This window comes from Lygodium microphyllum, chromosome 9, assembly GCF_053477565.2.
Source record: "Lygodium microphyllum isolate KBCC chromosome 9, Lygodium_microphyllum_v1.1.10, whole genome shotgun sequence".
Classification (NCBI taxonomy): domain Eukaryota; kingdom Viridiplantae; phylum Streptophyta; class Polypodiopsida; order Schizaeales; family Lygodiaceae; genus Lygodium; species Lygodium microphyllum.
In genome coordinates, this window is record NC_141143.1 from 155,289,283 (window position 1) to 155,310,293 (window position 21,011).

At 40.7% G+C, this 21,011-nt stretch overlaps 1 protein-coding gene across 2 annotated transcripts in view; it reads left to right on the forward strand.

Annotated features, from left to right (window-relative positions):
- The window catches only part of LOC148031752 (uncharacterized), a 30,965-nt gene extending 13,345 nt beyond the window's left edge, over positions 1-17,620 (forward strand). Inside the window, exons 2-8 of one of the 2 annotated variants that reach the window (XM_087685399.1) lie at positions 1,880-2,038; positions 2,159-2,225; positions 2,349-2,429; positions 2,515-2,543; positions 2,701-2,786; positions 2,884-3,897; positions 16,861-17,620. In XM_087685399.1, coding sequence (XP_087541525.1) covers positions 1,880-2,038; positions 2,159-2,225; positions 2,349-2,429; positions 2,515-2,543; positions 2,701-2,786; positions 2,884-3,897; positions 16,861-16,970 — 1,546 coding nt within the window. In that variant the 3' untranslated portion in view covers positions 16,971-17,620. Of the gene's footprint in view, positions 1-1,879; positions 2,039-2,158; positions 2,226-2,348; positions 2,430-2,514; positions 2,634-2,700; positions 2,787-2,883; positions 3,898-16,860 lie in introns of both variants that reach the window. The other variant, XM_087685398.1, reaches the window with a different exon arrangement.
- The last annotated feature ends 3,391 nt before the right edge of the window (positions 17,621-21,011 follow it).

Consider the following 21,011-nt stretch of genomic DNA (forward strand, 5'->3'; position numbering starts at 1 on the left):
GTTACTGATTGTTCTTGCACATGTTCTCTTTACTGATTGTTCTTGCACATGGCTATGTGGCTGTGGATAAGCCATGTGATATCTTCCACATTGTTACAAACAATGCCTACACTTGCTTTAGTTGAGAGAAGGCATGCATATGCTGCATATAAAGTGATAGTGAGCATTGGCGATGATCACAAAGAATGTTGTTGAATGTTCATGTTTGTTAGTTGTGATTCTCAAACCTTTCATATGTGTTTTACACGAGGGAACCATCAAGCATGTTGGAGCTCATTAGAGGGGTCCACACATGTTATACCAGGAGCTAAGGACAATTCATGTGACTTTGGTGTGTGACAAGTTGACAAGTTCCTCTGTATCTTTGCACATTAGTTGTACATCACTTTATTGACACTTGGATTCATGGTGCAACTTACGGACAAGTTAATATCTTGATGCATGGTTAGCCAAAGAGTCCCATTTTTAACTGAACCATAAGGCAGATTGGAATCGACTAATACTTTGTTGGGGAGCAGAACCCCATTCTGGTTAGAGATCTAGATCTAGAGTGCTGTATTGTAAGCCAAGGAATTCCATTTTTAACTGAAGCAGAATGCATATCGGAGTGGACCAAACATTCTTTAGAGCATCCGGCAACTGGAGGTGGGAATAAGTTTTACAGCAAAGGGTGGTGGTATTCACCATGGCAGAGGAGGAGGGATTGGATCAACTTCTTTTCTTGGTTGATTTTGGCAAGTTGAAGAGGGGATATCGAGGAGTCATCTCCATTTCTAGTGCCAAGATAGTGAAGATCCCTTTTCACTCAGTGTTTTTAACTTATTTTTGTGTGTGATTTGTATCTTCGTGCTTTCTGAAAATGGCTTCCTTAGATAGAGCATCTGTAAGCATCTTCCCAGATTTCAGAGACAAAACTCAGTTTCTTGTAGCTTACAGGTTGTCTCTGCAGGTTCTTGGAGGGATCAAGTTAATATCTTGATGCATGGTTAGCCAAGGAGTCCCATTTTTAACTGAACCGTAAGGCAGATTGGAATCGACTAATACTTTGTTGGGGAGCAGAACCCCATTCTGGTTAGAGATCTAGATCTAGAGTGCTGTATTGTAAGCCAAGGAACTCCATTTTTAACTGAAGCAGAATGCATATTGGAGTGGACCAAACATTCTTTAAAGCATCTGGCAACTGGAGGTGGGAATAAGTTTTACAGCAAAGGGTGGTGGTATTCACCATGGCAGAGGAGGAGGGATTGGATCAACTTCTTTTCTTGGTTGATTTTGGCAAGTTGAAGAGGGGATATTGAGGAGTCATCTCCATTTTATTGTCTGGACACATGATTGAAGGCCTTGAAATATACAGAAATTGTTTATGCATCGTGCCACACACACAACTTTGACATTGCATAGATATTCTAGTGCCAAGATAGTGAAGATCCCTTTTCACTCTGTGTTTTTAACTTATTTTTGTGTGTGATTTGATTCTTTTTGCTTTCTGAAAATGGCTTCCTTAGATAGAGCATCTGTACGCATCTTCCCAGATTTCAGAGACGAAACTCAGTTTCTCGTAGCTTATAGGTTGTCTCTGCAGGTTCTTGGAGGGTGTATTATCCATTCAACAGTGTTCATACAGATTTCATGGTTCCTTTTCAGCATAAGTGTATGGTGCTCTTAATTTCTTATAGAAAGAAGATATGTTCAATCCTTGGAATAAACTTATCGCTACTGGTAAGCCACGTTGTAAAGACGATTTTGAGCTCAATGGTCACATCACTTGATCCATCTGGCTGTTGGCACAATTTAATCCATTTTAAATGCATGTACCAAGGGCTGTTTGAATATAGCTTCTGTAAGCTCCCAAGACCAATGCTTTTTCATGTATGATCAGATGCGCTGGAATTTGTAAGTTCAATCCAATGGGCGGTTGTGCCATTCGCCTTTCAGAACCATTACTGAAATACCGCTCTACTGCTGAATTAAAGGAGACACTGCTCCACGAAATGATACATGCTTACCTTTGGTTGACCAATAAAAACAAGGATCATGAGTAATGTGCCTTTCACTTTATTGCTTTTGGATTTTTAAAGCCTTACCATTTTTAGCAAGTACAGGATAATTTTAAAGCTTGTTTGTATGGTCTTTTTCATGGATGGAATTGTTATTACAGTGATCATGGTCCATGTTTTCAAAAGCTGATGAATGGCATCAATTGCAGCACTGTTCTGGATTATCAGGTCAAAAGTGAATTGCAGCAATGTGCTTGGGATTGCTTTTTGGGATTACAACTTAGCAATAGCTAGACATTCTTGACCTATCAATGAGTTGGCTGTTATCTGAAGCAGAGAATTGCTGTGTAGAGGCCAGAGGGAGGTTATCATATTGGAATTTATCACAATTTCAAGTCAGAAGTAGAAAATTACCGCCGACACCATTGGAAGGTTTGTGATTAGTAGGCCGAATCCACTGTACTAAACAGGTCAATTTGAATGAGATCCCTTCAACTCATTGACCTTGTATTTTCAGTGCATACGTTGTGGCGATTTCATAAGGAGGTCAGTAAACAGGCCTCCTTCACGATCTGATTGTTTTTGGAAGCCTAATGGAAATGGTCCTTGTCAGCTTGATCATTGCCATTGGCACAGGTATATCAAAGTTAATTGCTGCTAAATTTCTCATTTATTCAAAATTCTGAATCTGTCCTCTTTGCAGCCATGAGAAGATTTGTGGGGGAGAATACGAGAAGGTTGCAGAGCCTGAAGGATATATAGACCGGCGGAGAAAACTTGGGCTCCCTGGTAAGCATTTTAGTGATTTTGGATGTCATGACATTGTCAAACCCTTTAACTTCCATTGAACTCCACACATTCAGTCAGTAGAGTTTTCAATTGGCAGGGAAGCAGGGTGCAAAATCCATTAGGCAGCCATTGGGGAATCAAGTAAGTAAAGTGACTGGAAAAAAGAGCGATAGTCTGAACAAAGCTGATCAAGAAGAGTCAAACGTTCAGACTTCTAAACCAACTGCACTGGATAAGTTCGTTAAGAAGGGGTTCCATAGCATCGAAGAGACAGTGCATGCAATGCAAGGTAATAGTTCAGATAGCTCGAGTGAAGAAATCAGAGGAAGAAAGAGGAAAAAGAGAACAAATGGGGACATGAGTGAAAGAGTATTAGTTGAAGAGTCATGTGGCAATCAACTGGGTGATGACTGTACAGTGATTATAGGCTGGAAAGGTTGGTGTGGCTTTGAAGGTAGGGAAGATGAAGAAAGTGTAAAAGCTTTAAATAACAAAAGGAGCAAAAGAAGGATGCTTGAGAAGGTGATTCAAATTCAAAGTGCTTGTAAAGTTGAGTTTCATTTAGACTTGTCAAACAAGGCTGTTGCTGAGCAGGGAGGTTACATAACAGAATTAGCATGCACTAAGGGCAACAGCATGATGAGCATTTCTAAAGAATCATTGAAAGATGCCAGAGGGCTACAAGATGAAGAAGATACAGAAAGACAAATTTTTGTACCTCACCCAAGAGAGACTACAGTTCTTGTTGACCCAGGGGGCCTGGAAATGAAGACAGCGGATCCAAGTGTTGTCTGCTGTTGTTTAGAAACATTCACCATTGCACCCACTCAAGATGCTTATCATGCTTCCATGCTAGTGCGGTGCCCTACAATAGAAAGTGGAGCTCATGACAAGGAAATAAAAGATGTAAGAATGGGCAGCAGTCCAGTTGATGCTGCCCAACCTGATTATGAAATGCCTGATGAGCAAATACAGGATTTGTCAGAGGTAGATATGCATGATGATGTTACAGGAGACAATAAGGCATTTGGGGTGAACAGGATGTTACACAGGCGGGCTAATAAACAACCTCGAGAAAGAGGAACTCAATCAGATGCCCCTGCAGTTGAAGGTGATGAGCTTATTCTTGTCTTGATACACCCTCTTATTATCTTGTCTAGCTTTTGATGTGTGGGCACATGTTTTAGGACATTATTCACATTGGCATTGAAATTAGGTTGAGATCATGTTTCAGCTTGTCTGTGGAAGTGAATGCTAGAAAAGGTACGAAAAAAAAGCCACACATAAAGGAAATTGAGCTGTTAAGTCCGATTAGGGAACTGTACTGATGTCGATAGGGCTTCAGCCCAAAGGGAATGGATTACCCTTGGTGGCCAAGCATAGATCAGGCCGTCTCCGACATAATCTTGTTTTGTCGCTCAACTACACCTTCTTTGATGGTGTATTTTGTTGGCAAACTCCATGCGAATGCCATGCTCCCTATAAAACCTGTCAAACTCATGAGAAGTGAATTCTCCTCCAAGATTAGCTCAAACTCCTTGAATCTTGAAAGCAGACTGATTTTCCACAAAGGTCTTCCACTCACAAAATCAGTAATAAGCCTCGAATTTGAGCTCCAAGAAATAGGTCCAAACATATCTTGAGAAATCATCAACAGGAGCATAAGGTATTTGGCCTTGCCCAATGATGTTGTACGCATGGGGCCACACAAATCTGTTTGGACAAGCTCCAAAGATTTAGAAGCTCTACAAGCAGACACCTTGGCCATAGGTGCCCAAGGCTATTTGCCCCTGGAATAGCTAGGACATAGAGATGGAACCTTAGAAGGGAAATCTGGTAGTTCCTGTACCATACTTCCTCTACCATACAGAGCATGCCATATAAGCCCAAGCTCTAAAGAAGAACAGTCAGCAAGGGCAGTGATCTTGTAAAGCCCACCCCCTCCTAAGAATTGGACCACAAAATGATGTGTGTAGAAGCATTCTCCAGTGTGACTGCCTCTTGTCACCATGCAGGTACCTAACCGAGGCCATGAATGGAAAGAAGACTGAAGCCCAAGTCTGACAATGGGCCTCAAACCTGCGTGTCTTGGGGGACCGGGAATGAGGTGAACTGGAAGAAGAGTTGGAGACACCAATGACAGCTCCAAGTGTGTCGTACACAGAATGGATCTGGAAATGCAGCAATGGCAGACTGAATCTGTCTTGAGATGTTAGAGTGAAGGCAACAGCAGCATAATCAGCCTAGACAGTTGAAAACGTAGGTCTGGCTGAGAGAATGATGACATCAGATGACCAGTGCAGCAGATGATGATTGAACGACAATAGGGCAGCCTGTCTAGCAGCAAAACACAGGGACAGCAGGTGTTAAACAACCTTCAGAGCAAAACCCAGGGCTGGAACAGTAGGGACTGCTGTAGGAGTGTTGACAGATGCTGGGCGGCCTGGAAGAACAGCAAACACAGGTGTCTCTGATATTTTCAGGTTTTTGGAGATGGATTACTACCTGTTTGATGCTTTTGACGATTGCGAAGAGGAGCTTCCACACCAGTCAAACCGTCATGAAGAGTGATGCGAAGGTTGACATTCAAAACCTTGTTCTCGCTCTATTAGGTCAAGAAGATTCAAAGCCCCCTTCACTTCCCCTACCTTCTCTCCATATTTCATGCAAGCCTCATACCTTCGCCCTTTGCCATGATGCCACCCCCTATTCAAGTGCTTGCACTTCCTTCCCTTCCAAAAGAAGATCGACTTGATGGATTGAAGTACTCCCTTTGGTCATGTAAGGTGGAGTGCATCCTCGACACCTTTGAGCTTTGGGATTTTGTTACAACCCTTGTTCCCCATCCATTGGAGGATTCCCGCATTGGTTTACTCCATGGGATCGGCTCAGCTCTAGAGCCTTGCCATTCCTTTTCTTGAGCATACAGGATTTTGTCCTTGTTGATGTATGCAAACTTCAGACCGAATCGGAATTGTGGACAAGGTTAGCTTTCCTCTATTATCAAAAGATCTTTGCCTACTGCATTACCGCATCACTCTAGAAAAGGAACCTCAAATGCTCTCAATTGATGATTTCCCCTCTATACGGAAGCACATCAACCAAATGGAGAAGTTGTGCAAATTGGGATGAGCTTGCATCCCTCGATCGTATGATATCTTTAGAGGATATGGCGATGATTCTTCTTACTCATCTCCCAAGTATGATGTTTTCTACACCAGTCTATTGACCCCTAGGGTTTGAGAGACTCTTCTGTGGGAGGAGTTAGCACTGCTTGTTTTGGAGCATGAAGAGCGCCTGAAGGAGATTGGAGCCAATGGATCCGGCTCTACAAAAGCTTTTATTGCAGGTTTGGGAGGGGCAACAAGAAGGACAAGAAGGCGAAGATGAGGAAGAAGAGGCAAGTTCACAATTCTGAGACTTCTTTAGGCTTTGGCATGGATTTAGAGAAACCCAAATGCCCATACTGTGGAAGGGCACTCATCCCAAGGAAAAGTGTTGGAAGAAATACTCTCACCTTCCTTCGAGAGCAAAAGATGGCACTAAATCGTCCTAGCCTTTCTCTTCCTCTACACACTTGTTACCCATAAGTTCGTTTTCGTTTTATATCCATGAGATGGAGGAGCCTTCTTTAATGGCCGTCTCATGTTCTGAGGGGCCTTGACTCATTGATAGCTGCACTTTGAGTCATGATAGCTCAAGGAGATTTGCTAAAGGATCTTCATTCATTTGAGCGTCTAGTCAATGTTGGTGGCATTTGTTCGATATCTATTTGTCACGAGGACGTGACATTTTGAGATGTGTTAATCTTGTTGATAACATTTGATTAAGTTATTAATCAAATGTACAAGGTTGTTTAAGCACATGTGATGCACATCATACATGGCATATATTCCATAGTAACAGGCCAAGGACCTTGAGGATGTAGTGGGTGTCAAAGGCAAAAGTTGTAATAAGTTATGCCGACTAGGTTCTATTGGTCAGCTGGTATTAGATTGGACCCTAGGGCAGTGGTTTGGCTAATAAGTATTGGTGGTGACTCTAGGGACTAGCATTAATTAATTAATTAATGCCAGTGTAAGGGTCAATAAAGGTTGGGGACCACTCCAAGTTGCAAATGGCCTAGCCAATTTAATTTTGGATGGGTACATTTAATTTTGGGTAGGGTTAGAAGGTCTGAAACTAATTTTCAGGATTATTTAATTTTGAAAATTAATTAAATGGGTTGATAATATTGAAAAATGGGTTTAGAAGGCAGCCACTTGGCAAAAAATGCCCATGCAAACTAAAAAAACGCTTTTGGGGGTTGGGTCTTAGTCATTCAGTCAGTTTACAGCTTGGGGAGAGAGAGAGAGAGAGAGAGAGAGAGAGAGAGAGAGAGAGAGAGAGAGAGAGAGAGAGAGAGAGAGAGAGTTGTTGGTCCATTTTGTGATTAGAGAACAATAATTTACTGTAGAACACAACCACTTGGGGGCTTCACCTTCAAGAAGAGGCTGGCAACAACATTGTTGATTAGGTGACATTTTGGAGGTGTCTGGCAGTAGGTGACTACATTAAATACAGGTAGCATTGCTGATTAGGTGACAGCATTTTGGAGGTGTTTGGCAGTAGGTGACTACATTAAATGCAGGTTGGAGCAGGTAGCAAGTAGAACTTAGGATTTTCTCACAAAGAAAATCAGATGTGCTCCACTTTTGACTCGCACTCCCATTGTGAGTTGGGGCCTATTTTGTGACTAGGCACATTAAAATAGGCCCCAACTCACACATGGAAGCAGAATTAAACTTTTTCAACAATCTCGTGGCAAAAATTTGGGGTTTTTTCCAAATTTGATGTTGTTCATGCACAACAATGACATTTGACCCAAAAATTGCAAACATTGTGCACATTGGCCTCATCTTGACTTTCTCTCACCTTTCCAACCCATTCTCAAGAGATTTCAACATTTCTCAGCCATTTTGAGTAGATCTTAGTCAAATTTGGTGGACAGGTCAAACCTCCTTAGGGATGCCATTATTTAGGGACCTGTTTGGAGAGTGGTTGCAAATGTGAACCACGATTTTAAGTGTCTCTCCCCAAAATTCATGAGGGAGATGAGCAATGGACAACATGCACCGCACTCTTTCACATAAAGTCTTATTGTATCTTTCAGCCATCCCATTTGAAGAAGGGCTATAAGGAGTTGAAAGCTCTCTCTTAATTCCATGCAAGTCACAAAAAGACTTAAAACTCGGTAGATGTGAACTCACCCCCATTATCAATTCTCAAGCATTTCAACTTTTTACCTGATAGAGTGGTCATAAATGCATGAAAAGTTTTAAAATCAGCAAACACTTCACTTTTCTTTTTCAACAGATAAATCTAAATCTTCGTGGAACAATCATCAATAAAAGAGAAAATATGCAACACCACCCAATGATTTCACAGGCATACTACATACATCAGAATGCACTAAGTCCAAGGGACTTACGAGAGACACCACAATAAAAGAAATTTTTCATTTGCTTTTCAAATTGACACTCGTTACAAAAGTCAAGTTTAGAGCCTTTTCCATCAATCCTCTTCAAAGAGGTAAGGACATCAAGTCCTTTTTGGCTTATATGGCCTAATTTGCAAATGACAACCAATTTCAGCAATTGCAAGAAACTTGCCATTCAAAGCTTTACAGTGCAAACAATACAAAGCATGGTTATTTCCAAGGTATACTTTTTCATAACTACTAGCATTGAACATAGTGAAACACTCCAAGCAAGGAGTTACATAGAAAGAGGCACCAGAGTCTACAATCCAAGTCTGAGCGACACCACTATCAAGTGACAAAAGTGCATCAATCACATCAGCCTTAGTAATCTGCATATCTTGCATGTGACATACAAGGGCATCATAATCAATTGCACATAATACATCAGCCTCTGTATCTGAGAGCTCCTCTATGACTACATTGGAGGCCACATTGACCTTTTCCTTGCCGTTGGTTGCCTTAGATACATTTGTCTTATCCTCTTTCATATTTTTGTCTCTTGCATTTTTCTTTCTCTCTCGTTCCTTCTTGTTGTATATGCAATCAGGCTTCTTGTGGCCCTTTCAACCACACCAATAGCAAGTAATATCACTCTTTCCTTTGCTTTCTTCACAATCCTTTAAGAACAATATGCCCTACATACAGTCTTTCCATAGGCCAAAGCCGTGACCGTCAAACCGTTTGATTTCCATCAAACTCTTAATGTCAAAATTGGAAAAAGTTGCAACCATTTTTATCACAAACACCAGAGTAAATGCACTGAACTGTAAGAGCACAAGCTGAACCAACAAATACATTGTTGTTCTTGCCCAACCAAAAATAAATCTCTGCTATTTTACATAAACCAGCCACCACATGGGTAAATACTGCAGAAATTTATCAAACTCTGCATAAGATCCCAAAATTCCAATAGTGCATAAATGTCAACCAATCTGACTCAACCGAGCAAAATTCCACCAATATATGAAAAGCCCCAATTTTGTCGGATCCAATGTCAGGAAATTTTACTCGAATGAGCAAATTATTCTGGCCAATTTGGCAAAATCCCCAATTTAATTGAGGTCAACACGCACAATGTCTACAATTTCTAACACGAATGTCATTGCCAAGCACAGACAGAATCAAATCTAGAAAAAGTCCCAAATTTATGGGCTACATTTGCATAGATCTAGAACTTGCGCTTCCACGTGTGAACCCCTGTTAGAGAGAGGGATAGAAGAGATTTGAAATTTTATGTTTAAAAAAAAAAAAGATCGAGAGGGGGGGGGGGGGGGGGTCCCGTTGACCATGTCCCGTCGCATGACGTGAAAGGCGCCTGTCACGCCTGGTTGTCGCTTGTCGGCAGATGGTCCCCATCGTCATGCTAGGAACTCTCCACGTCTATTGGTCGGCAGTTCACCATGATGGTTCCCACTGCGTGCATTGTTTGTCCGCTCTCCCCTAGACACGAACTCCAACTGCGTGCATGCCTTGAACGCTGGTTCCTTGCCTGGTCGCATCTCGTTGCAGCCGTCTAGTCCCTTGCTGCCCACGTGTGCTCGCTAGGACTTGACGCTGGTCACCCCTGTCGCCACCGCTCAGCACTTCCTCATTGGTCACTCGCTAACTTGTTGCAAGCTGCTTGTGTGTCGCCTAAGCTGAGAGCTGAAGACTCTCTTCAACATGACCTATTCGCGAGCTGCTTACACTATCAGCTGTCCTTGGTATCGGGAAACGTGTAGAACCTTGAGCTTTGATACCAATTGTTGAGTGTACAACAACGAGAGAGAGAGAGAGAGAGAGAGAGAGAGAGAGAGAGGAGAGAGTATGATACAATTTGGGTGTACCAACAATGTGTTGGTACACAAAGAATAAAATGTATTTATACTTAGGGCAGGTAAGGGTGCATTCACATGTACAACTAAATAATACATGTGTACAATACACGGAGGTGAATAAAGGGCCTTTATCCCAATAGGCCTTTAGGGCATAAAGAGGCTGATGACCAGCAAAGTGAAGAGGAATTTGATGTCTGGTTTAAGAATTGGATGAGGACAATAGCAAATCTCTTTGCTGAATTGGTAAAGGGTCCTCGGTTTACCCTATTTTTGAATGCTTCGAAGAAGGACAAGGGCAGGAAGAAAAATAAATCTTCTACACCTTTTAGACAGTAGGGTGCACCAAAGGTAATGTCAAAGTTTTCATTTGAAGCTTCGAAAGATGCTAATGAAGCAAAACAATTGGTACCTATGGAGCAAGGAATGGAAATGCAAGGCCATCATGGAAATGCTAATCCAATGGATTTTCAACAGCCGAGAATGTATGCTATGATGGCGTAGCCAAGATACTTTGGTGGAAGTATGATTTTTCATGCTATCATTGGATAGGGACCGTGGACCGTATACGAAAATAAATGGCACAAATCCCTATGGTATGTAGCGACCAATGCAAGGCCCAATGTATTGGAGTATGGTTAGAAATATGCAAAACCCTATGTATGGCAGCATTGGCATGTTTGGTAATGTATCTGGACCCTCGACTGCTTATGGGCTCAAGGAATGAGAGCTGGTCATGCAAATGCTTCGTTTGGTGTTGGTTTTCATGTAAATTTAGTAAATGCATCCTTTTTGCAGCAGCCAGTGTATGGCAACTTGACACTCAAAGGGGTAGCAAATGGCTATGATAAGGCTGGAAAAGTAGTGAAGTTTGAGTCCTTTAGTAGTGCACAAGATAGGTTGAAAGCTTTGACTTTCATTCAGTAGTTTGATGTAGCCTATTCAAGGGGGAACTTCATCAAGTCCTCGAAGATTCGAAAGGCAGCCACTTTCTTAAAAGGAAATGCATTGCAATGGTGGTCCATTCTTTCGATGCAAGGTAGAGTACTATCAACGTGGATACAATTCAAGCAAATGTTTGCATCGAATTTGTTGACAAGTACAAAGTTTTGGGATATGCATTGCTGCTTATTACTTCTTATCGCATTGTATTCCCTTCATGAGCAAGTGGAAAAATATGTTCAGGAAATAACTTCACCAAGTTCTTGAAGATTTGAAAGACAACCATTCTCTTGAAAGGGAATGCATTGTAGTGGTCGTTCACTCTTTTGATACAAGGTAGAGTACCGTCAATGTGGATACAATTCAAGCAAATGTTTGCATCAAATTTGTTGACAAGTACTAAGTTTTGGGATGCATTGCTGCCTGTTACTTCTTATCGCCTTGTATCCTTCATGAGCAAGTAGACAAATATGTTTGTGAGCTGTCCAAAAGAATCAAGGATTTTTGCATTAAATCCACTGTGTCTAGCATGTCTCAACTCATAGGGATTGTTGCTACAACTGATGCTTTGCTACGTGGAAAGGATTTAGGCTTCCTAGTTAGTGGGAAGAAGTCGAATAAAAAGTTTTTAAAACTGAGAAAAGAGGCAGATCTCAAAATCAGCCTGAAAAAATGCCAGAACAACAACGAAAGGGCTCTAAAAGATTGGCATAATGTAGAGAATTGGTGGTTGCAAATAATAAATGTTTTATTTGTGAATAGGGTCACATTGCAAGGCATTGTTCCAATAGGCAACAAGCTGAAAAATTAGAAATCAAGGAGATTCTAAAGGAAAGAAGCCCAAAATATCAGTGGGATTGGTGTCTGATGATGTTAGTGATCAGCCCGATGATGATGCTACTAAGTTGTGTAGAGCATGGGGTAAAACTAGGAATCAATATGCATTGATTTTTTTAAAATAATGATGCACTCTTGAGTCAACTTAATCTTTGTAGATATGGTAGCCTATCTAGGCGTCAGAGACGATGAGATGGGACCCATGGGGAAAGTTGGAATGTCATGTAAAGGCCATGCAAAGCCCGTTATACTACTCATTGGAAAGCTTCAATTGCATATACAAGAATATGTGGATAACGAAGAGTTTTTCATTGCTTCACTTGAGGGTTGTGATGTATTGCTTGGTATACCATGGTGTCACCGTATGCATGTAGTGGTTGACTCTCTTGCAAAAAAGATCACTATTGAGCATAAGGAAAAGACACTCACACTTGATGTAAAGTTAAAAGGTGAATCTGTCCCTGTTGTATTTGCAGCTGCCATTTTTTAAGTAATGAAAAATCATCTTTTAGTATACTTGGTTTTTACTAAGGGTAAAGATAATAGTGAGAATGTTGGGAACATGTCTAAGTTAGAGAAGGATCGTATGTTATTTTTGAAAACGCATGCTAATTATTTCTCTCAGTGACTTTCAAAGCAGCTACGGCTTGAAAGACCAAAAGAGCATGGCATATCTTATCCTTGAAAGTAATCCACCTAATAAGCTACCCTACAGAGTCAATGCAGCCCAACAAGAGGAGATTATGAGTTAGGTGAATGAGCTGTTAGAAAAATAGCTGATTCAGTCGAGCTCGTCTCCTTTTTGCTCTCTAGTGCTTTTGGTGTAGAAAAAGAATAGTTCATTGGCGTATATGCATTGATTATTATGCTCTGAACAAGACCATGATAAAGAAATGCTTTCCAATTCCTTGGATCGATGATGTTATGGATAGATTGCAAGAGACAGTCATATTCAACTATATAGATTTGAAAAGTGGATATCATAAAAAACACATTAGATCGAAAGATGTGCCTAAGACAACTTTTAGGACATCTTTTGGGTTGTATGAGTTTCTTGTTATCCCTTTTGGACTTACGAATGTTTTTGCCACTTTTAATCAGCTGATGGATTGCATCTTCAGACCACATTGAGAATTTGTGGACACTTTTGTTGATGATATCATTGTGTATTCAAAGAATGAGACAGAGCATAGAAGACACTTGGACATTGTGTTCAATGAATTGCGTGAGCGTAGGTTAGTTATCAATGACAAGAAAAGTGAATTCTTTTTACATGAAATTCACTTTTTGGGACATATTGTATCTATTGCTGGTATTCACATGGACCTTGCAAAGGTTGAGGCAATACGATCATGGCTACCTTGAGAAATGTGCACGAGATCCGCAGTTTCTTGGATTTATGTTATTACTACCTAAAGTATGTACGTGGGTTTGCTGAAATTGTATTTCCATTGCATGCGTTGTAAAATAAGAATGTGCCATTTAGATGGACAATAGTGGAAGTTTCAGCATTTGAAAAGTTGAAGGAAAAGATGACTTTAGATCTTGTGCTTGTGCTACCCGATCTGAGGAAATAATTCATGGTTCAATGTGATGCATGTGGCGACAACATTCGGGCTGTTCTTATGTAGGACGGCTTAGTTGTGGCTTATGAGAGCGGAATTCTTCACAGTGTAGAAAAGAATTTGCAGGTGTATGAGAAAGAGCTCTTGGTTGTAATTCATGCACTATTTATGTGGAAACACTATTTGTTGGGGGCTGAATTTACAATGCAAACAAACCATCAAACTTTGAGGTACTTTTGACATAGATAAAGTTGTTAGAGAAGCATATGAGATGGGCAAATTATCTCTCTATGTTGCATTTTCAGATTGTACATATTGATGGTAAAAAGAATATTGTGGTTGATGCACTGTTACATAAACCACAAATTTTAGCCGTTAGTATGGTTTATCACACCAAGTTGGATGCCATGAAAGAGCAATATGTTGCTGATTTGGACTTTGCTAATGTTTATGATTAGCTTTGCAATGGCCAAAGATATGAATACTTTGTGCTAAGAGATGAATTTTTGATGATGCATGTACGACTGTGTGTCACAAAGCAGTTTAGGCCTGGAGTTATCACTAAAAGTTATGCTCCTCCGTATGCATGACATAGAGGTATTTATACCATGTTCACGGCAATGGAGCATTTTTTTAATTGGTTAGCTTTAAGGCATGGTTAGAGCAGTTTGTTAGGATATGTATCGTATGTCAAAAGGTAAAGCGTGATAGGGAAAAGGTGTTGAGTTTATTGCAGCCCTTGCCTATTCCAAATAGACCTTGGTAGAGCTTTGTAACAGACTTTATTTTTTAGCTTCCTAGGACAAATATAGGGAATGATGGGATATGGACTATCACTTGCAGGACATGATTGTTTTTGCTGCACATATTTAAGTATCATGGTATGCCAAAGTCGATTGTTAGTGATCGAGACCCTCAGATGACCAGTTTATTTTGGAAGGGGTTGTTTGAGAATATGGGTATCACACTAAAATTCTCATCATCCTTCCCACGGTAGACAGATGGTCGGTCTGAGGAAGCCAATTCTACTATGTTAGATCTTTTGAGGTGCTGTGTTGGGCCCTTCCGCGTGTTGGAGAAGATTAGCGATGTGGTATATCGGTTGAAACTATCTCCACATTGGTGGATACACAATGCCTTTCATATCAGTTTGTTAAGGCCTTTTTATGGTTATGTGCTAGAGGATATATATGCTGATATTCATCTTGAGGTTGAGAAGCTGGATGAGATTTTGGTACCCGAGCAGATTTTGGCACATGAGGAAAAAAATGTCAAAGGTAAAGTTTCTAAGAGATACTTGGTGAAATTTTAGAATTATTCACCAATGGATGCTAAATTAACGGAAGATGATGACTTGGCAGACTATCCTCAATTGTTGCAGCTTTATCTAGATGCCTTTTAGTTAGAGCCGACTTTGGTTCAACAAAGCAGGGGTTTGGAGTATTGCCTAATGCTCAAGGGGAAGGTAGCACTTCCACTCTACCAGTTGTGGATAGCTCTCGCATGTAGTGGATCTCGAACTTATTTAGGATGCATCCAAGGTAGAAATGTTGTATGAGACAAGTATAGAAGAAAGAGAGAAGTATGCAAGGCATTGTGGTATATTTGCACATTGATGTAACTTTGTCAACAAGATACTTAGATAGATGGCCTTGCTGGTAGCATCATAGAGAGCTAGGTACTCCACCTTACTAGAAGATGTAGGAGAGATGTAGTAACTATGTCCTGTTTTTGACTGTGATCAAATGATCACAGATGAGCCTAGGAAGAACACGCAGTCGCTATGGGAACTCTTAATTATGCAAGACTTCGACCTAGTTAGAATTAGCGTATCCTTGCAAGGTTAGTCCCCCATTAAAATGCAAAGACTTCAACCTAGGAACTTTTAAGTATGCAAGACGTCGACCTAGTTATAATTAGTGTATCCTTGCAAGGTTAGTCCTTCATTGAAATGCAAACCATAAGCATAAGTGCACTTGACATGCCTTAGCACACCATAACACAAGATCTAGTAAGAGGTTTTTGGGCATTAAAGTAGTGACTGATAATGGAAACCGAGTATGCAATATCTGGCCTAGTATGAATGAGCCATAATATCTTCCTCACTACTGATAGGTAGGTATGCTTGTCAAAGGACTGTGCATAGGAGTCCTTTGTGAGCTTCATAGTAGGATTTAGGGTGGTGGCCACTGTCTGTGTCTCATGTAAACAATACAGATCTACAATCTGAACCATACTTTTGTTGGGGTACAAAGATAACTGTCTTCATGGTGTGCAACTTCCATGCCCAGAATATGCGATAACAGACCAAGATCAGTCATCTCAAAGGTAGAATAGGATTGTGCCTTAAGATGTGCAATAGTGGCAGTATCAAAACCTGTGATCAAGATCATCAATATATAAGAGAACGTAAATAACCCCCTCTAAAGTATTTCAGATAACATTTGGGCTGTGTGGGAGGTTTAGGAAGTTGTAAGCTTGAAGGAAATTATCCATCCTATTGAATTGTGAGCATGGTGCTTGAAGGAAATTATCCGTCCTATTGAATCGTGAGCATGGTGCTTGTTCAGCCCATAAAGAACTTTCTGCGATGAAAGACCTTAGCTGCATGGCTTGAAGAATGAATTCACGTCTCATCCAAATATCCATTTAGAAAAGCTCCTTAGATGTCCTTCTTATAGATTGGCCCTGATTGGTAATGGCACCTCTGTCCTCCTTGTATCTCAGTCCTTGAGCCAAGTAGATACTGCACATGCTCTGTCAATTACTGAGAAACCTGCTCCAGTTTTCATGGAGTTTCCAACTCTGACTACTTGCCTCTGCAACATGTGTTCTAGCTGGCATTGGCAGGTCCCGGTGTATCCCTATCTGGATGTGACTAGGTAAGATGGAGACTCCAGAGATTGAGTGGCCATTTCTGCTCCACAAACATCGACTCATAAACCAGAGTGTAGTCTGGTAGCCTGCTGCCCTGCTGAAATCTCAGTGGCATTGATGTGGGAACTGTCCCTAGCGATGCGATCAGGCTCTAGGAATGCTACATGTAAGACATGCCATGAGAGTAGGCTCTCAATAGCTTTAGGGCATACAATGAGGTGTAAAGTTTTCCTTTTGTCTTATTAACACTAAGAAAAAAAGACTCATTTTTCACAAAATCTGTGGATTTGCAAGCCTTTTGTTGCTTTGTGAGGCTTTCAGTTGAATATCACCAGTGTTGTATTTTGTCTCACTACATGTTACACTGTCTGAATCTGTAATTTGGGGCATTCTGCTTTAGTTGAAGGATGTAAATCAGCTGGAAACCAGCCTGCAAGCAAAAATGTCATGGTTTTGTTTTGGGATTTCTTTCAGGCAATATGACCGCTGAAAATCTCATGTTCTTGTTTTTCTTTTAGGGCCTTTTGTGAATTGTCCTCTCTGTGGGATGAGTTTCAATGGGGATTATGAAGATGCAGCTTTCAATGCAAGGGTCAATCAGCACATTGACACTTGCTTTCAGATTTAAAGTGAGCTGGCATTTCATCGTTTTCCCTGTGCAACAACTGCACCTTTCAATGTGAGAAATCTGTTTTTGTATCACGATAGGGAAGAAGGAAATTTCAGTGTGTAGTTCAAAACAGTCAGTGAATGGATAACTTTGTCTTTTATATGTCACATCCAAATTTAGCTCCTCTCTCTCTCTTTCTCTCTTTTTCATGAAGATAATTGAATTATGTAGTAAATATTTACATCAGACCATCAGGTCAAAGAAACAGACGAAAGTCTCCAAGACTTTAATACAAAGAAATCACATAGAAAGGATAGCTGGAGTAGAGCGAACAATAGCCAGCCATGGAGTAGCAATGTCAGGAAGAACCAGGTCAGTTGATATAATAGAAGAGCTACCATAACACTAAGCCACGAACTTGGGCCATATGACCATGGATGCCCGATACTGAATCAAAAATAAAGGCATTCTGAGTATGCCAAATATGCCACAGGGCTGTCCATCTAAGGAAATGGAAAATATAGGAATAATCTGAATGCAAAGAAGACATAGAGTGCATTTTTCCCATAATCCACGAATGAGCTGTTATCTGGTGCTGAGCTCCTCTTTCTCTTTCTCTCTCTCTCTCTCTCTCTCTCTCTCCCCCCATATCAGCTGTGGAAAGAGTGGATTTTAGCTGTGCTATATTCTTGGAGCTCCTTGACTCACAGACGGAGCACACTTCCTTTGCTTTCATTGTTTACCTATCTATCACAGCCATTGTCTTGGACTCTTCCTTTACAAATGGCTTCTCTACCCCCACTTGCCCACGTCACCTAGTATAGAATGCCCATGGCCATCCAAGATTCCCTGTGGAGACATAAGTAGCTCCATTGAGCAAATGTTTCAGGCACTACGCATTCTCATGCTCTGCAAATGAATCACACAATCAAAGCTTGATGATATACTCTCATCATTGGTCTGATCCGAGTTTCTTGTCCAAAGTCACTCATAGTGGTGGGTCTATACTTCTAAAATGTGACTCTTTATAACGGTTGAAAAAAATCTCAGACAGGCCGAAAGTGACTCAATCGCTCTCTTTGATGGTCGTTGGGGGACTTGGCGTGCTCTCTCTTGACCTTCGTATCCGATCAGCCTTGTGCAACACCATGAGTTTCATAGCTAGAATTTGGCATATCAGTTAAACTTTTCTCTCAAGTGGGCCCAACCCTCTTTGGTGAACAAATAGACGTCTAATCAGACTTTCAATCATGAATTCTGTGTTAGGCCTCATATGCGTTGATAAGCATTTGCACCCGCTTACATACTCCCAAAGGGATTGCTAAAATTGCTGCAAGGATGGATGTATTCACAAACAAGATCTTGGATGGAACAAAAAAGGATCTAGTTCAGTATATTCCATATGGAAGAAGATGCCAGTTTCCTATCTAGATGACATTCCAACTCCTACCATATTTTGCCTTACAGTAGATGAGGATGGTCCCTTTGTTCAAAAAGTTGGCATTGAACTCGCACACTCTTGTTCATAGCCACAAGCTTCAACCAACTAGGCTATGTCAACAAACGGCTATTGTTGCAAGAAGTTTTATGTAATTCGATTTTCTCCCCCAAAGAAAAGAAAATTCTGCTAAATGACATCATAAATACAATGGTGGAGTGATCAACAGGTTATTGGGATATAATGCTAGGCCGTATATGGTGCTAGGCATCCTATGTTCACATGAAAGTAAGTTCACCTACTTTGAATCACAACAATGGATGTAACTAAGGCTATGAAAGTATTGTTTGACATGGATAGAGCTATGCTATAACACTATCATATGGTGATCTTGAATCTTTATGGAAGTTCTTTGGCCAAAAATTTAGTATGTTATATTTGTTGCCATCAATAACATCAAAATGTATGGTAACTTTTTTGAATACTATCATAACGTTGGCACTAATTTGATAACTTGGTGTGGGCTTCTTTTCCATTTTGGGTTGAGGGGAATTGGCACAAGCCCAAAGTCAAACTCATATATCTTACATATCAAAGAATGAAAGTTTATTGAATGCTAAAATTTTATAATGCACTTTGAAACATCATATATTGAGATAAAAATTATTTTCTATTCCTGAAAAAAGTGTGTAATGTCTCAAATATATTTGGTGGTTTTTGCATGTGCGTCTTGCGCTTCACGCAAATTCATTCTCAACTCTTTGAGAAAAAGACCGAAAATAACAAAATAATGCTCCTTAGAACTACTAAATGCTGATCATGGTTTACCTAGATTTGCTCAAGGTAAATAGCATTGTGTTAAGTATCATTAAACCTCTTTGGGACACTAAATTGCCATACAAGTGTTGAAACGTATCTTACACCTTGGATCTTGACTAGCCATGATATATTTGTAAGGATTCTCATTCATGTTTTGTCAATCATCTCAATGATACTTGTTCTCTACATTTAGCTTGACCATTTCATGTCTCCTAAACCTCCTTGACTTAAATTGTGAGATTATGTGCCATGCATGCATGCATACATGTGTGCGTGCACACAACTACGTAGACATTATAGCTTAATTCTCACACAGTTGTCCACATGCATGCACACACAAACATATCTATATCTTCTTCTTTATCTTTATCTATATTCTCTATATTCTATTTATTATTTAGACTGCGTTCAGTAGTTTACCGAACCACTCAGAGGCCTCCGAAACCTCTCCTAGACATCTCCAAATTTGACAAATTTTCAAATTCAAATTTACACATCCTTACAGGACTGCTCTCTCTTAATTATGGTTCTCTCTCTCTCTCTCTAACTAAGTGCGCGTTCTCGTTCTAGCTCCAAGCTCCCCTCGCTCTCTCCCTCCATCTCTTCCGTGTAGAGCGAGCGAGAGCGCGCGCACACACACACACACACACACACTCTCTCTCTCTCTCTCTCTCTCTCTCTCTCTCTCTCGGCGGGCTGTGGGGTGCTGCTATAGACCTGCCCCTAACAGTGTGGAGGCTTTAGAGCTGCACGTGTGTAGGTAGGCACAGGGGCGCAAGGAAGGTGGCGTAGAAGGCAAAGCCAGGAGGAGGTAGGTCAATGGGGAGGGCCAGGGCCAACGGCAAGCAATTGGGTCAATGGCTGGCAGACATGCCGAGTCTCTCTCTCTCTCGGTCATTTGGCCTCTCCCCCCTTCGTCGTGTGAAACGGGACCTCGGGCGGCGGCGGCAGGAGCTCTCTCTCTCTCTCTCTCTCTCTCTCTCTCTCTGCGTTTAACATCTAACTAGCCAAGCAAGCATATACCCCCAACACACACATTACTATTTGGCCTTGTTTTATGGACCACTACATGTACACATACATAATACACACCCACATTTTTAGATTAGTATTGCGTTCTCCTAGATACAACACCATTGTACTTGCATTGTCATATCGTGTACTTGCTTAGCTTTCATTAATTACCTTACTTTTGAAGGAACATATAGCATTCTACACATGGGCGGTGCATACACACACGCAAGCATGCACTCACACATAAGTACACAAGTGGTATTGGTTTCCCCCAACTAACTTGGGGGTAAACTTTCTCTCTACTTCACCTTGATTGTGTGATCATACTACTCATCCCTTTCTCTAGCAAATTTTTTTAAAAAAATCATGTCATATGAAATGTTAAAACTTTTTTTTTTTGTGGTCTGAGGCATCATGAACTCATTGTTATATCTAAAGGTCTTCAATGGTAATAGTAAATATTAATTATTCAAGAAGTAAATCAAATATACACTCACACTAATTCACATACATTCACTCACATGCACTCAATCACATACACTAGGTTACACTCTGGCACCGCCCCACCCACAAAACACTCATGCACATATGCTAACATTAGATCACACACATACACCTACTTACACACCTAACCCTTAGAGGACACACATTCACATAACTCCTTATCTCCATACAAGCACCATTGGATTAAAGTTGACCAACTTCACTTAATAGGCATCCCACAAAACACTCATGCACCTAACCTTTAGAGCATTTGCATAACTCCTTATCCCTACATAAGCACCATC